General features: G+C 43.3%; 1 protein-coding gene across 1 annotated transcript; it reads right to left on the reverse strand.

The window, feature by feature from the left end:
• Positions 1–6,712: 6,712 nt before the first annotated feature.
• Positions 6,713–11,985, reverse strand: LOC120639762 (bifunctional L-3-cyanoalanine synthase/cysteine synthase 2, mitochondrial-like). The gene is made up of 10 exons (XM_039915646.1): positions 11,674–11,985; positions 11,183–11,292; positions 9,136–9,193; positions 8,398–8,661; positions 8,046–8,183; positions 7,878–7,929; positions 7,708–7,787; positions 7,557–7,616; positions 7,094–7,174; positions 6,713–7,004 (listed from the first exon to the last, which is right to left on the reverse strand). Exons 1-10 carry the CDS (start codon positions 11,848–11,850, stop codon positions 6,906–6,908), a joined length of 1,119 nt encoding a protein of 372 aa, XP_039771580.1. The 5' UTR covers positions 11,851–11,985; the 3' UTR covers positions 6,713–6,905.
• Positions 11,986–15,165: the final 3,180 nt, after the last annotated feature.

Genomic DNA, 15,165 nt, shown 5'->3' on the forward strand with positions numbered 1-15,165 from the left:
TTTCCTGCATGTGTACTCTCCGCAGAACAAGCTCCTGTTTTAATCATTCTAACTTGTAGGACCAGGTTGATGCTTGTTGTAAGTACCTTGCCTGGGTTTGCTTGTTAGTAATTGCTGTTAGGTCCATAAAGTAATCCATGTTGCTCTAGGGTTGTGTTTAATCCTCCGAAGCAAGTTTAGTAGTTGTTGTTTGGAGGAAACACTTCAGGCTAAAACGAGTTGAACTTCTGAACCGCACCTAAGCACTCAAATTGTTCAGTTGTTACTTTCATTGTGGTGGCTACTCAGTCGATGCATGTCAGCTCTGTCGGTTCTTTCAATTGCTTTGTATCGAAATGCATCGCATCATGAGCATCCATGCACTGCTGTGGTTCTGACTCTGGCATGGCATCCTTTCATACATGTAGACACCGCGAGCGAAGCCGTCTACGAGTTGGTCGCTGAGCCGATCCAGGAGCCGCAAGTAGGGGAACAACAGGAGGACGCAGTCGAGCACGCTCCCGAAGAAATCGCTAACCCTGCTGACCTGCAAGGCAAGCCCCGGAGCATAACCCCTACTTTCAGTATTCAATGTTATTATTTAAGTATTGTGCATTAAGTTTTCTAGGAGTTGAATGAAACCCTAATATGCATGTATCTCCCTAGGTACCTATGAGTCTCTACTAGTATGCAAGTATCGTTAGAAATGCTGTGCTAAGTAGGAACCCGATAGAAGTCGAGTGATTCCTGTCACTCACGAGATATAGGTCCTTGTTGCTTATGAAAGGGTTACTAGAGAATGAATCATTGGGAAAGAAAGGAAAATTGGAGACCGGGCGGAGATGAATTTGGTTATGGATATGGAAGGTATGGAAAGTGAGTCTCCGCCTGTGTCGATTGAGGACCGTACCGTTGTTGGCACTACTGATCTAGGATTTAACAGTACTAACCACATGCTGGAAGTAGGATGTAGTCGAAACCGGTAAGCTGTGTACCGCTTTACAACGATACTTTGAATCCCTACCTGCTACGCTGGGCGTGGGAGTTGGCGGGTGTTGGATGGATGCCACCTTCGGGTTCTCTAGGAGTTCACCGTGAGGGGCCCAACACCTGGGTTTTAGCAGGCGCGATTCAGATGTCGTGGTAACGATGGAAACAGTTGATGCGTGTGGCCCGACGGGGTTTACATGTGTCGTGTTGGTTAGGTCTACCTTGCAAGGTTAAATCGAATTGATTCGCCGTGACTCGCGTATATGAGAACCTTGATCTCTCTGTCACATCGTAGTAAATGATGGAATTCGGAATGAAAAGTTAAGAGTATGAGGTATGGTTGTGGTATTCTGAAAAGATAATGTGATCAACCATGCGTGCTCTAGATGTTCAGGCAAATCTAGTCGGTATTTGTATAATAAACTTGAGCTAAAATACTAAAAGTAAGGATCCACTATTAGTAACTTTTCAGCAAAATAACTCCAGAGCCAAATAGCTTTGCATGTCTAGGAGTCGGCTAAGTATATACCATAGTCGGGTAAGACTTGCTGAGTATTAGTAGACTCAGGGTTGTTGTTGTAACCCCTTTGAGCAGGTTGTGTCTCCGCTGACTTCGAGAAAGTCTGTGCGTCCTGGATTGGACAACCACTTCCTCCTGGGTGGACTGTCGAGTGGGTCCCATCTTCTCCGTGAAGGTCGGGCAGATCGGCATCACATCGGTGGGCAGGATGTGGAGTTCACCTTGTATCGTTGTTTGCCTCTACCATATTGTATTTGAAACCTCATTTTTAAACTTCCGCTGTACGTTTAAAAACACCGTATTTGATATATCGAACATATCTGTAAAAACTCAGTGTTGTAAATTAATTTGGTTTTGTTGTATGCTTGTATCACCTGTGCTCGTCTTTGTACGGGTCTACTAGTGCAATTGTGATCCTGGAGTACAGTAGTTTAATCGGGATTTACCCGACAGCCTGTCAGATTATACCGTTTTAAGTGCACAGTAACTTGATTAAGTATTAAGATGATGGTTAGTGCACTTAAGCCAGTTTAATTTAGACGGTGCTGCTACATTTTCCAAACCTCTTCCTCAGAGAAAGGTGCATCAAGTTCCTCTAGATTTAAACTTGGAGTGCCCAATTCCTCCAAGTTAATAGTAACATCCCGGTCCAGACTAACCCCCAACAGCCTGTCATAGAACTCAAAACTGTTCTTCTCCTTTTGTTCGTGATCAGTAATCACCACACCCTCCTCGATAGTGAGTCTGTTAATAAAGTTTTTCCTCTTTCTATGCCTTGCATGCTGATGAAAAAGGGTTGTGTTGGCATCTCCCTGGCTTAACCAAGAGATACGCGAACGACTTCTAGCAATTGTACGCTGCAGCAACGCAAGAGCCAAGGAGTAGGGCTTAGGGCCTGTTTAGCAGGGCTCTGGCTCCTGCAAAAATGGCTTCGGCTCCGGCTCCTCTGGTGGAGCGGCTTCTCTAGTGGAGCTGGAGCCGTTTTGCAAAACGTTTGGCAAAATAGCTTCACCTGTTAGGTTGAAGTTGTAAAATGTCTAAATTACCCTTCTCTATATTTTTCTTTTACCTCTTTCTTTTTTTCCTACCCTTTTCTTTTTCTTTCCCTTTCCTTTTTTTCTTCTCTCTTCTTATCCATTCGCCTTCCCCCTCCCCTGTTCCAGTCACCTTCCTCGCTCGCCAACGCCGCCACCATCCGCCCCCGCATCAAGCTTCGCCCGTCGCCGCCCGGCCACAGCGCGTCCACGGCCCTCCCCCTCGAAGCCGGCATCGCGAGCGCCGCCGCGAGCTCCTGGCCCTCCGCCGCCGGCCGCCTCAGGGCCTCCGCCGCCGTGAGCTCCCGGCCTTCCTCCGCCGGCCGCCTCAGGGCCTCCGCCGCCGCGAGCTCCCTCCTCCCCGCTGGCCGCTCGCCGTGGTGCGGTGCACCGCTGCCTACCACATCGTTCAGCGCACAGCAGGTGGAGGAGGGGCAATGTTGGCCGAAGGGGGCGGAGCCGCTTGGAGCCACAAAAACGTGGCTCCGCCTCCCGTATGGAAGCCGCAACTGGCTCCAACGCCGGCTTCACATTTGGAGCTGCAACAAAAACGCCCGTTTGGCAGGGCTCCGGCCGGAGACGCTCGTGGAGCCGCTCGCGGAGCCCTGCCAAACAGGGGCTTAAGCTTGTTGCGCAGCCAACGTCCCCTGAATACCAGCCCCCGAGCATCCTGCGCGATCTCAAGCTAGTGAAGGACCTCCCTAGCGAGTTTGAGCTGTGAGTTGATATGCCCAACTGTCATTTGACTCCAGCTCTGCAAAGCTCTAGCTGTGGCTTTGAATTTTCTTGACAAGGTTTCAAAAGGACAAGGGGAATGTGCCACAAAGGACCAGCCTGCCTTGACCACTTCCTGAAAGCCGTCCAGCTTGGTCCAGAAGGACTCAAAACGGAACCAAGCATTGCCGGGTTGGATGTCATGAAGTCCAAGCAAGAGCGGGCAATGGTCCGAACCCTCAGTAGCAGCACTTTGTAATAAACAGTTAGGAAAAGGCATGGTCTTTTTTCCCAATTCAGGCCCAACACCAGGTCCAGTCCTTTTTTGCAATGGCTGTCAAAATAGTAATTGGAAATGGAAAAAACACTAGTTTTTGGACAGATGACTGGTTGCTTGACCAAAGCCTAAAACAGACCCTGCCACATCTATGCAGTGCAGTAGCAGTAAGAGCAAGGAAAAGAACAGTGTTCGATGCTATAACTGATGGAAGGTGGATTTCAGATATTAGAGGAGCATTGAGTGTGCAGGTCTTGATTGAATACATTCATCTTTGGGAGCTTCTTTCAGATGTTGAGCTACAGCCAGAGGTTGAAGATTTACATATTTGGAAGTTCACAGCCTCTGGTCTTTATTCCACCAAATCAGCATATGAGGCTCTTTTCATTGGTGCCACCCAATTCGACCCTTGGGAAAGAATTTGCAAAAGCTGGGCTCTGGGGAAATGCAAGTTCTTTTTGTGGACTGCTGCCCATAATCGATGTTGGACAGCAGACAGACTTGCTAAAAGAGGCCTTAACCATCCACCAAAATGTCCACTTTGTGATCAAATTGAAGAAACAATAGACCACCTGCTGGTTTCTTGTGTCTTCACCCGGCAATTCTGGTTCATCATCTTGCAGCAATTTGGGTTACAAGCTGCAGCACCACAGCTAGCTGATATCTGCTTTGTGGATTGGTGGGGAGGAGTTAGCAACATGCTTTCTGGTCACGGTAAAAAAGAAGTTAACTCTATCATTATCTTAGGAGCCTGGTTAATTTGGAAACATCGCAACTGTTGTGTGTTTGATGGTGAGATCCCCAATGTTTCCCGGGTTGTGGAAGCCTTTAGAGAGGAGGTCCAGTTGTGGTCTGTAGCAGGGGCTAGAGGAGTTTCATATCTCCTCGCCTTAGCTCCCTCTTAGCTGAAGAGGGTGTGTGTTCATGTGGTTTGGTCCCTGTTAGTGTCTAGGTTTTAAGAGGGAGAAAGTACTAGTTTTTGAGGGTGTGTTACAGACCCTTTATCCCTGTAACATTTTTTGGGGGGGCTTTACCCCCACAATCTCTTCTTAATATATTGATGCACAATTCTCCTGCGCGTTCGAGGAAAAAAAAGCTGTTCCCAATCAATAGAACACAGCACCCTATCAAGCTTGACCAGTGTTGGGTTGTCTTGCTGGTTTGACCAAGTGAACCTCCTGCCCACCATGGGTAACTCCTTCAGATTTAGATCATTGATCGGCCGCCTGAACCTGCCCATCATAGCCCTGTTGATGATTCCAGTGTTTTTTTCTTCCTCTCTGACAATGATGTTGAAATCCCCCACAATAAGCCAAGGGCCAATGCAACCTGATCGCAAATCTCTTGATTCCTGCAGGAAGAGTAATTTGTCGTCGTTGCTTTGCGGCCCATACACACAAGTCAGCCACCAAGGACTGGAGTGGGCCAGAGTGAATTGGACCGAGACACTGTGGTGATCCACCCGGGTAGCACTAGCCATGCCCAGCCTATGTCGCCAAGCAATAAGAATCCCACCACTTGCCCCAACAGACGGTAAATCCACCCAGAAGAAAAAAATCCGACCCAAAGGAGCTCTAGGGTGGCTTGGCCTGGTAGAATACCTTGAGCTGTGGGACATGTTAGCTGGTGTTAACCTAAATAATACAGATGACATCCATCGGTGGAAACCTGAAGCTTCAGGGGAATTCTCTGCAAGATCAGCATATAAAAATTTCTTTGTCGGAGCCATCACCTTTGAACCTTGGAAGAAAGTATGGAAGTCGTGGGCACCCGGGAAATGTAAAACTTTTGTGTGGTTGGCCATTCGGAACCGTTGTTGGACTGCGGACCGTCTACAAAAAAGAGGCCTCCCTCATCCTGAGCGCTGCCCGCTCTGCGACCAGGAAAAGGAAAATATTCAGCACATCCTCACTTCCTGTGTTTTTGCTAGGCAATTCTGGTTTGCCATTTTGTAGCCATTAAACCTAGCTCGCTTAACACCAACAAGGACGGTTAGCTTTGCTGATTAGTGGAAAAAAGCTGAGAGGAAACTTCAGAAACAACACAGGAAGGGGTTTAATTCTTTGTGCATCCTCGGAGCCGGGACCATTTGGAAGCATAGGAATGCATGTGTTTTCGAGGGAGCGTCTCCAAACCTACAGGTCGCGGTGCAAGCCTTCAAGGAGGAATCACACCTTTGGCAATTCTCAGGGGCTAAGAGGCTCGCTGCCCTAAGCCTTGAGTTGGGGGAAAGGCATGCCCATTAGCTGGTTTGGATGTGGTCTGGTCCCAACTTTGTGTGTTTTTTGTAATAGTCTTTTTTAGATCTGCACGCTCCTCACTCTGGTCCAAGGTGTGGAGTGTTCTATGTATTTGGACCACTCTAGTTCTCTCTTAATACAAAGATACGCAGCTCTCCTGTGTGTTCGAGAAAAAGCATAGACAGCAAGGAACCACGAGATAAAAAAAAGGGCATAGACATTTTTGTTTCTTGCAAACAGACCACGTCGACTTTACAAGAGTGTACCAAAGTGTGTACTGAATCTTGTCGCGATCTTGAGTTCAGGCGTCGAACATTCCAGCAACATTTTGAGGGATTCAATATAAAAGAATTTATTAGAAATAATGCAACACTAAATCATGTTTCCTGATAAAAATACTTGTTTCCTGAAGTACACCAGAATCAGTTTCTAGCCATCTGTAGTTTTGGTACTAAAATGTTTTAACTTTCTAACCTGCAGCTTCCTTTGATCTGATGGAGGAGAGGATCGTACACATTGTCTGACTGCCCAATTGAATTTGTCGAGTCAACAGAATGGTGACAGATGGCAGGATTATTCCACAACACTGACATATTTCCTGATCTGCTTGTTTAGGCTTGATCATCTATAATTTATTGTCATGGCAATTTAGGATGACATTAAGAGCAAAATAATCCTCAAGTGGCAGTCATACTTTCACAAAGGATTTCATCTCTAGTAGCAACATAATCAACTTTAGGGACAGATTTGATTGTAGCAACTGCACTGTGAGGAGTTTACCAGTTACAGGTATCGTCTGCAAACTCCAAACTTAATATTGCGTGCTCAAGTCACCTGCCGTGTGTACTACTTGGTGCAAATTTGCGCCAACACATGTTATGCTGGTTGGAGATAAGAACTGTAATAACCCAGAAGCCCAGAGCCCAGAAGTGACCGTCACAAATGTCTAGAGATTAAATTTGTTTTTTTCAACATTTTAATTGTTATTTTTGTTTTTTCCCACAAGGTCCACAGATGACAAACTGAAGGTACAACTTTGATGAGAGGAATCGAAATACAACTTGAAGTTGCAACATGGTTGCCAGGATATTCATTATGCACTCCAGTCCTCTGTTTGATTTACCATATACTAGATTGAAAAAATTGCAATATTAGTCTACTGGCACTGGTTCCATGGATTCAGCCTCCCTTCTCAACTCATCAAATAGTGCAGACGATAAGTACCGCTCCCCAAGGCTTGGAAGAACAGTCTGTACCAATGTTTACTGGTCAGTATTCTGAAATTTCTTCATGTTAATATTTAAGGCAACATAAAAAAGATTAGACGTGTGTGACATACCACAATGAGTTTTCCTTTGTTTTCTGGTTTCTTTGCTAGTTCAAGAGCAGCAACAGTGTTTGCTCCTGATGATATCCCAACCTGCAAATATTTAACAAGTTCAGCATCCATTAAACAATATGCATCTTTCTTTATTCTAAAATTTGTTCATAATGCAGAATCCATGTTTTGCTGTACCGCCTCCAAAACTGTACCCCCGAATCGGGTTCAACTAATCAGTTAAATACTTAAATCCCCAAGTTGGGTTCAATTAATATATTAACTCTTAGATCTTGAGAACTTTGTGTTGTTTTTTCTTTTTCTTAGAAACTAGAGTAAGTACTTCTGTATTGATTACTGGTAATATACCGTTTAAGCACATTTTTATTAAGAAGAGAAGAATTGTAACCTAGTGAGCGTAGTCATCGGGGAGTGATGAGAGGCTGCGAAAGACACAAAATCTAATGTTTTTTGTGTCACTTACCAAAAGACCCTCCTTAACTGCTAATTCTCGAGCCATCTTAACAGCATCCTCACTTTTCACCTGTCATTCACCCAATTCACATAGGATTACATAATTTTTTAGTATTTATGACTGAATATAAGAGCATCAATGTCAAATTGTTTCAGCATACCTCAAGAACCTTTTCCATTACATCCATATCCAAAATATCTGGCTTGAAGCCTACACCATTTCCAGTGATGAGGTGTGGTCCTGCAATTAGGTTCCGTAATCAATATTAACAGAAATGGAAAAGATGCACAATGTGAAAAGGTGATTCCTTTACAGAATGCCATAACTCACCTGGCTTTCCACCATTCAGAACATTTGCTTCAGCGGGTTCAACTCCATAGATCTGCAAGTTTCCGTGTACACACTGTCAATTTACAGCATAGCTGAATACAAGTTTCAGAGAAAACAACACATGAACAACATATAATATTTTTTTTTCAGTCTGTTCTATGATAGTACCTTTGCGTTTGGGTTCTTCTCCTTGAGGTACTTCCCGACACCTGTGACAGTGCCACCACTCCCGATCCCCATGACAAAAATATCAACCTGTCCAACTGTGTCCTCCCATATTTCTGGACCAGTTGTCTCATAATGTATCTGCCAAATTAGTCAGTAACTGAACTCAGGAGAAACATCATCCACAGGATAGTGCCTCTACAAAGTGAGACTCATGGGGCAAGTTAAGGCAGTGTTTTGGTCATATAGCAGTCTTGTTCCTAGATAAACTAGCTGTAACTCGTTTGGTAGCCAATAGAGACCAGTATCGTGCTCAGAAACTAAGCTTGGTCAAATAACAAGAAAGGGAGCATACCTTGACATTAGCAGGATTCTGAAACTGTTGAAGCATGTATGCACTTGGATGTTTCTCATAAAGCTCTGTTGCTTTTCTCACTGTTCCACCCATCCCTTTTGTTGGGTCGGTAAGGACCAGATTTGCACCAAAGGCCCTCATGGTCACCCTCCTTTCAAGACTGGTGTATGATGGCATTGTAAGAATGAGTTCATACCCTTTTAGGGCAGCCATGAAAGCCAAGCTAATGCCCATGTTCCCAGATGTGGGCTCGATCAGTGTCGTCTGTCAAGATGCGATTTAGGATTAGTCATAAATCCAGATGAAGGTGTAATTTACCAAACAGGCACACTGAAAGATTTGCTAGCATTGTTAAGGTTCATGGAGTACAAATATTTTCTTCCTAGAACTAATTTCTTTCCATTGAAATGTCATTTCAATTCAATGTGCCATCAAGTTAATGCTTTACTAGAGGAAAAAAAATGAAGTTCTAAGTTGAGTTTTTCTCTGGTTAAATTTGTTGTTTCCTCTGATCTGTTGGGGACAGATTATTTTTACAAGTAATCAGTGTTTTAAAGGCGACGCCTAGGCATCCACGCAGACCCAGCTCGCCTTTGGGCAACAGCCACGCCTTGTCGCCTAGGCGCCACCCTGGTGTCTAGGTGAGATCGCCTTGGGTCGCTTTGTTGCCTTTAAAACACTGCATATAATTTTAACTAAAACCGTTCTATAATGGGTAGTAGAGCAGTGACTACTGACCTTTCCTGGTGTGATCAACCCCTTCTTTTCAGCATCTTCCAACATTGAAATTGCTGGCCTGGATCACAGCACACCCAAAAAGGATACCAAGATCAGTCTAATTCCAGAAGCAAATATCACTCGGATGAATTATATTAATCATGGATTCATGTTGTTTATGTATAGACATCTATACCGACATCAAATGGTTTTGCTCTTATCACATGACTGCGCAAATTTGTGATGATGAATAAACATACAAATATAGGCACCACAGGAGTTAGGTATGGATGATATGCTACAATTTTGCCAACATGACCGTGAAAAGTTTGTTTCTCATGAAATATGACACCAGGTAAAAGGGAGGATACAGCAGGTACTTGAAGTACAAAATCTTCAAGAATATATCAGTTTTCTGAAATATAAAACTTACTAGCAATTCAAGATATTTTTTGGGAGGGGGGGTTAACATATTAGCATTTCAGTGAATTTTTCCCCGTAATTTTGTTGTATACTTGCATTCCCCTTATTTGTGTCCATCACAATTATTCACTATCACTTAACCGGATGTATCAGAATAATGACAACTCCTAAAATTTTCTATCAGTTATATATGCAAATCATATCCCTTTGATTTTTTTGCATTCACATGATTCTCAAATCATCACAATTTAAGATGATGATTTATTTATGCAGGCACTACTCTTGGATGCTGTCGTCAGTGTTATAACTCCAGCCATATATCAGTCCCCATCATACTCCAGTGGACAGTGGTCCCCATTAAATCCAAAAAAAATCACCATCCTTCATTATTGCATACTTCCACTCCATCCTTCATTATTCCTCATACACCACACGTTGGATTATCTCTTTATCCCTTCATCCATGCCATTCGCATTTGTGGTGAATAACTCTACATCAGGCGTTGGTATACTTGATGACAGGAATTTGCATCTGTCTCAATCACTAATTCAGTTAAATATATATGCAGAACATCATTTACCCTTGAAACTGAATTAGGTTACTGTTGAGGTTAAACAGAGCGTCAAAATGGGGTGCAAAATTTTTCGGTTGGCTTGCCAGAAAACTCTATAGAAGTTCATAGCTGTGTGCCGACTCAGACTAATGAAGGCTAGTAGCTTACAAATTGGGGTTTGTTAAAGAGGCCTATTTCTCCACTTAGGGACAGAGAAGATTTGAGGTCCCTTGTTTGAAGGAGAGGACTCTCCATTTAATCTTAAAACGAGCGCCCTCAAACTTTTTTAATAAAAAGTCTAATTTACAAAAAGAGTTGTCAGATTTACCTTAAAAATAATTTGAGGGCTCCAGTGCTAAGGAAGTAACATTTTTTGATCCGTGCCATTATTACGAAAAGAAACTTTTACACTTCGTGAAAGTTCAGAAGAAAAATAATAGTGTAGTATAAAAAGTAACTTTCTGAATCCTGACAGGAAGTAATTGGTCAATAGTATACATAATACGAAGTAACTTGTGACTAATTTATGTAGCAGAGGAAGTGAGATTTGTTTTTTAAAAAAGTAACTTCTCCACTTTGAGCAAAATATGCTCATGTGGGATCTTATTTTGAAGCTTTTCTTCAAACAAACATAATGAGATTGATATATGTATGTGCTCATCATGGTTCACATGCAACATATGGATGGTGCGGATAGATAGGGGGCTTTCTTCCTATTGTTATCGGAAGAGCCCTCGCCTGATAGCGTTTGATATTTGTCGAAAGCGACAATCCAGCCTTTTGTGTCTATTTTGGATAGTGGAGAAGGAGAACCAACCAAAGAGGCTTTCCAGGATATTATTGTCATCAGTATCGTGACCCCAGCGACTAAAAATGGGTCCCCCTCATCATGATGCTGACAATGTCGTACGTATTATATTGCGCGACAAACTGAAGTGTGACACGTGAGGAGGTATCGAGACCAGAAACGAGAATAATAGATAACTGATGACCATGGGCGTTGATAAATTGTCTCTTGAGGGGAGAATCAGTGGGTGCAAACTGATTGCTAATGGTGGCACGGTGGCACCTGATAGACTGAAAATGAGTCACCTGTCTTTGACGCTGAAGGACGGCTGCAGGAACTCGAGCTTGGCCGCGATCCGGGCGCCGCATCCCTCGGTGACCTTGTTCAGGTAGACCATCGGTGTCCTCCCAATCAGCTGGAACGAGTTATGGAACAATTAATAAAGTTGCTACTTGCTAGGGATCATCTCGGTGACCTCTGCGCCCATTATGTGTTTGTTGTCAAGCAAGAAAGAACAAGGACGAATCTTCGTCTGAATAAGCATGTTCTTAATTTTGTACAGAGGTAAAGATGAAGCATAAATATGGAGTTCTACATTTAGCTCTCAACAAACACATAATGGGCACGGGGAAATCATCGTTAAGACCTGCTGGCCTGCGAGCTCATCCATCCCATCATTTTCTTCTCACAGACAGAGATTGGTATGGTTGCAGACAAGTAAGAATGATATGCATATAAACCAGCATCAAGCGCAGATACGAGTCGTGAAGGAGATAAAACTGAAGAAGACTGTCACCTGGGACGCGGAGTCCCTGATCTTGAGCCCGGGCAGGACGCCCGGATCCGCTTGCAGCTGCTGCGTGGAGAAGAGCGACGACGACGAGCCGGCCAACGAGATGGGAGCTGCTGCTACTGCTCCCTGGTGGAGGAGCGACGACCTCCTCCGCATGAGCCTCGCCAGCATCCTCTCCATTCTCGACGCCCTCTGGCCAGGCTAGCAAGCTACCTCTCACTGATGACTGTGTCGCGTCGCCGTGGATGACGATGCAGGAGTGGCCACGAGTGGAGGAGGCCAGTGTGCGTGAGGCGCTGCTAAAATAGCAGCCAAGAGCAGGCCCTGGTTGGTGGTTGGTGAGGAGAGCACGTTCATTCGTTGCTGTGCAGGGAGCCGAGGGGGCGCGTCGTACGCAATTGCTGACAGCCAAATCAAGACAATTCTGGCTTTTCTTTGGCTTTGTTTGGTAGCCGTCTCTTCCTTGCGACCACAAAAAAAATAACATTGGTTGGGGAGAGATGAGAGATCTCGAGGGCTGCTCTGCAGGTGCCATCTCGGTCAGGAGCAGATGCAGTGCACCACGAGCACGAGGAGATGAGCCGCCGGTGCAAGCAAAGGCGGAGAGCTGTACCGGCAAGTGGCAAACCGATGTTGCCTATTCCCAAGGTGTTCCGGTCCAGCTCAGATGTTGGTAGGATGCTTCCTGGGAGGGTCTTGCAAACAGTAGCTTAGTTAGTTCTGATAATAATATTGTGATCTCTCAAGGAGAAGAGAAAAATAAGGGAGCAACTATTTGGTATTCATGCAGGATCCATTTCTTTTTTAAACAGTCCCATAATCTGAAGCTAAATATATAAGATATTTTTTTAATGATTTTACTGTTTGGGTAAAAATCTTAACTGTAGAAAATATACACAAGAAACACAAATATAATGAGGCCATTTTTCCGTCATAATACTCGTTACATTGCATTATAGGTTGTATGATGGATCAAAAATAATTTTCACAAGTGTGGGTGATATACACGCTCATAAGAAGCTTCAGTTGTCACATCCCAGTGCATGTGCGCTGGTCCATGAAGATATATGTGCCACACTTAATTATTGGCTAGTTATTATTCTCGCGGTGCACCTAGACATATTTATTTGATATACTTTTTTTTAAATAAGAAGCCCCATTTTTTAGACTTTTCAACCCATCTTGAAGGGTAGGTGGATCTTGAAAATAGGAATGATCTTTTTAAGTCGTACATACGACTTTCATCAAACAAGGTTTCCCACATAATTCTATAGGGATATATGTTGTTTGAGTATGGAATTCGAATTAATCACTTTACATGAGTATCCATTTCCCTCCATATCCCACTAAGTAAAAAATTCTACATATTCATATGACCGAGTCCATAGGTTTCCAAAAATAATGATGGTACCAAAAAAGACACAATCACACAATACGATAGGTTTAGGTTTTCCTACTCTATATTCACCCACTTTGGCCCCTATTTTATAATTATGACGAGCTATTTCGAGTGATTTTGGTGATTGTATGACAACACAATCAATGGGCCTAATGAGTTTGTCAAGTGAACATTTTCAGATTCCAAGGATGAAGTAAAAAGCCCTAGCAAAGCAAAAACACGAAGAAAGAACTCAAGAAACGACTGAAATCGATGAGCACTGCAAAAAACAGTAGCACTAGTTAAACCGACGACTCAGCACCAAGGTTGGAAATAGCGGGGTATTAAGTTTAGCGGTAACCTTTTCTAAAAGCTATAGCGGACTATAACGAAAACTAAATCATTTAGCGGAATAATAAAGTAATAAATAATCTCATATAAATTATAAGTCTCGTTGGTCTAACACCTAAAATTTGAGTCTAACATGTCTCTTAACTACCCAACAATACCCAATTGACATTTGGCACTGCTAAGTCTCACAAAAACCTATTTAGCGGACATTTAGCATGGCTAAATCTCATAAAACCTCCTTTAGCGGATATAGCGGACAAATGTTGTATAGCGTAGCGGTAGATCTCCTAAAAAGCTATTAGCGGTCTATAGCGAGGCCATAGCGGGCTATTTACAACCATGCTCAGCACCGGTTAAACCGGTATGCATCAGATAGACCGACGTAAGGTATTGGTGCAATTGGACAGTGTGCATAAAGACCAAATCGAGAAACTCAGTAGCACCGGCTGAACCGACGATGTAACCAGGAGCGTCGGTGTATCACCTAGGCATTGTCCAGAGAGCATGTCAAGAGGTTAGAAGTGAAGCCTTAAGCACCGGTTAAACCGACGGTCAAGGAACAAGCATCGGTGCATTGATATTTGTATTGTCCAGAGAGCAGGTCAAGCACCAGGAGCAAATTCTTCAGCACGTATTACTTGTTTCTTTCCTCTCATGGGTGATATCTGCATCAACTGCGATTTAATAAGAAGGTTGTATGAAGTTGTTGTTTTCCTCTTCTTTTTAACACATAAACGCCCTCAGGCTAACAGGCTGATGACACAGTTGTTCAGGACTACATATGTGTGAATCTTCTTACGCCCCAAATTGAATTCGTTGAAGTGGGAGTACCCAGTCATGTTAAAGAATCCCCCACATATGGATTAAGGTTCATGTTAGCCATATCCAAGCATTATTTGTCATAGGCTTCCACTATCAGCTTGGCTCTATAATTTGCTTACTGCCTGACCCCACATGGTGGAATACACATATATAGTACTTGTCTTACAAACTGTTTTGTTATCACTTCATGTACATGATTGACCCAAGTTTGGAAAAAAAATACATATGATCTTTATATTACACAATTATGTTACACAATGTTTCTCTCTCGATCGTGCTAGTAATAGCTACCAACATGATTCCTCACAGAACTTAGCACTTGAATGCATCATGGAGATTCTAATAGCAAAATCTCAAATCTCTAGCAGCAGAATGTTGTATTTGTACTATATACTGAAAGAGACAGCTTTGTATGTTGATTTGGTGCCAGTCCGTCCTTTTCAAGGAAATTATATACAAAAGGGTAAATGAATGCGATCTCGTAGTGTGCAGCATTGCAGAAAGATGGAAAATTGCCAATGCAAGTGAAGTTAGTCAATAAAGTTGTTGCTATATTTTTCCATAGAGTTGGTCAATAAAATTAGTCAAGTTTGACTTAGAACAAACCTAATACGACATGTAAATAAAAACAGAGAGAGTATCATGGACCGCATTAGTGGCAGTGCTAGCACAACTCTTTTTCTATGCATGGAGTCTTTACGTCGGGTCAGTAATGGGTCCATTATACAAACAGATACGGCCATTTTCTCTAGGGATATGATGTTTAAATATATGTCTGATGTATGACATGTATGAGTGACAAAGTCTCCTCTTCTAGACCACTTGTGATATTTATTTCTAAAAGCAGGCATGTTTTGCAATCTGTGGACACAATCATTTTAGCACTGTTGCATGTTGGGACTTGGGAGTGGCTACTATATTTATAGCTATACTGTTTTCAAGAT

This window comes from Panicum virgatum, chromosome 7K, assembly GCF_016808335.1.
Source record: "Panicum virgatum strain AP13 chromosome 7K, P.virgatum_v5, whole genome shotgun sequence".
Taxonomy (NCBI): Eukaryota; Viridiplantae; Streptophyta; class Magnoliopsida; order Poales; family Poaceae; genus Panicum; species Panicum virgatum.

Bases quoted from the DNA above. Each gene is read 5' to 3' on its own strand.
- LOC120639762 (XM_039915646.1), bottom strand. From the start codon at position 11,850: ATGGAGAGGATGCTGGCGAGGCTCATGCGGAGGAGGTCGTCGCTCCTC. The intron at 9,194-11,182 runs GTGACTCATTTT...GCTGTGATCCAG, and splicing joins TCCTTCAGCGTCAAAGACAG to GCCAGCAATTTCAATGTTGG. The intron at 7,788-7,877 runs GTGAGTTATGGC...ACCTAATTGCAG, and splicing joins TCTGAATGGTGGAAAGCCAG to GACCACACCTCATCACTGGA.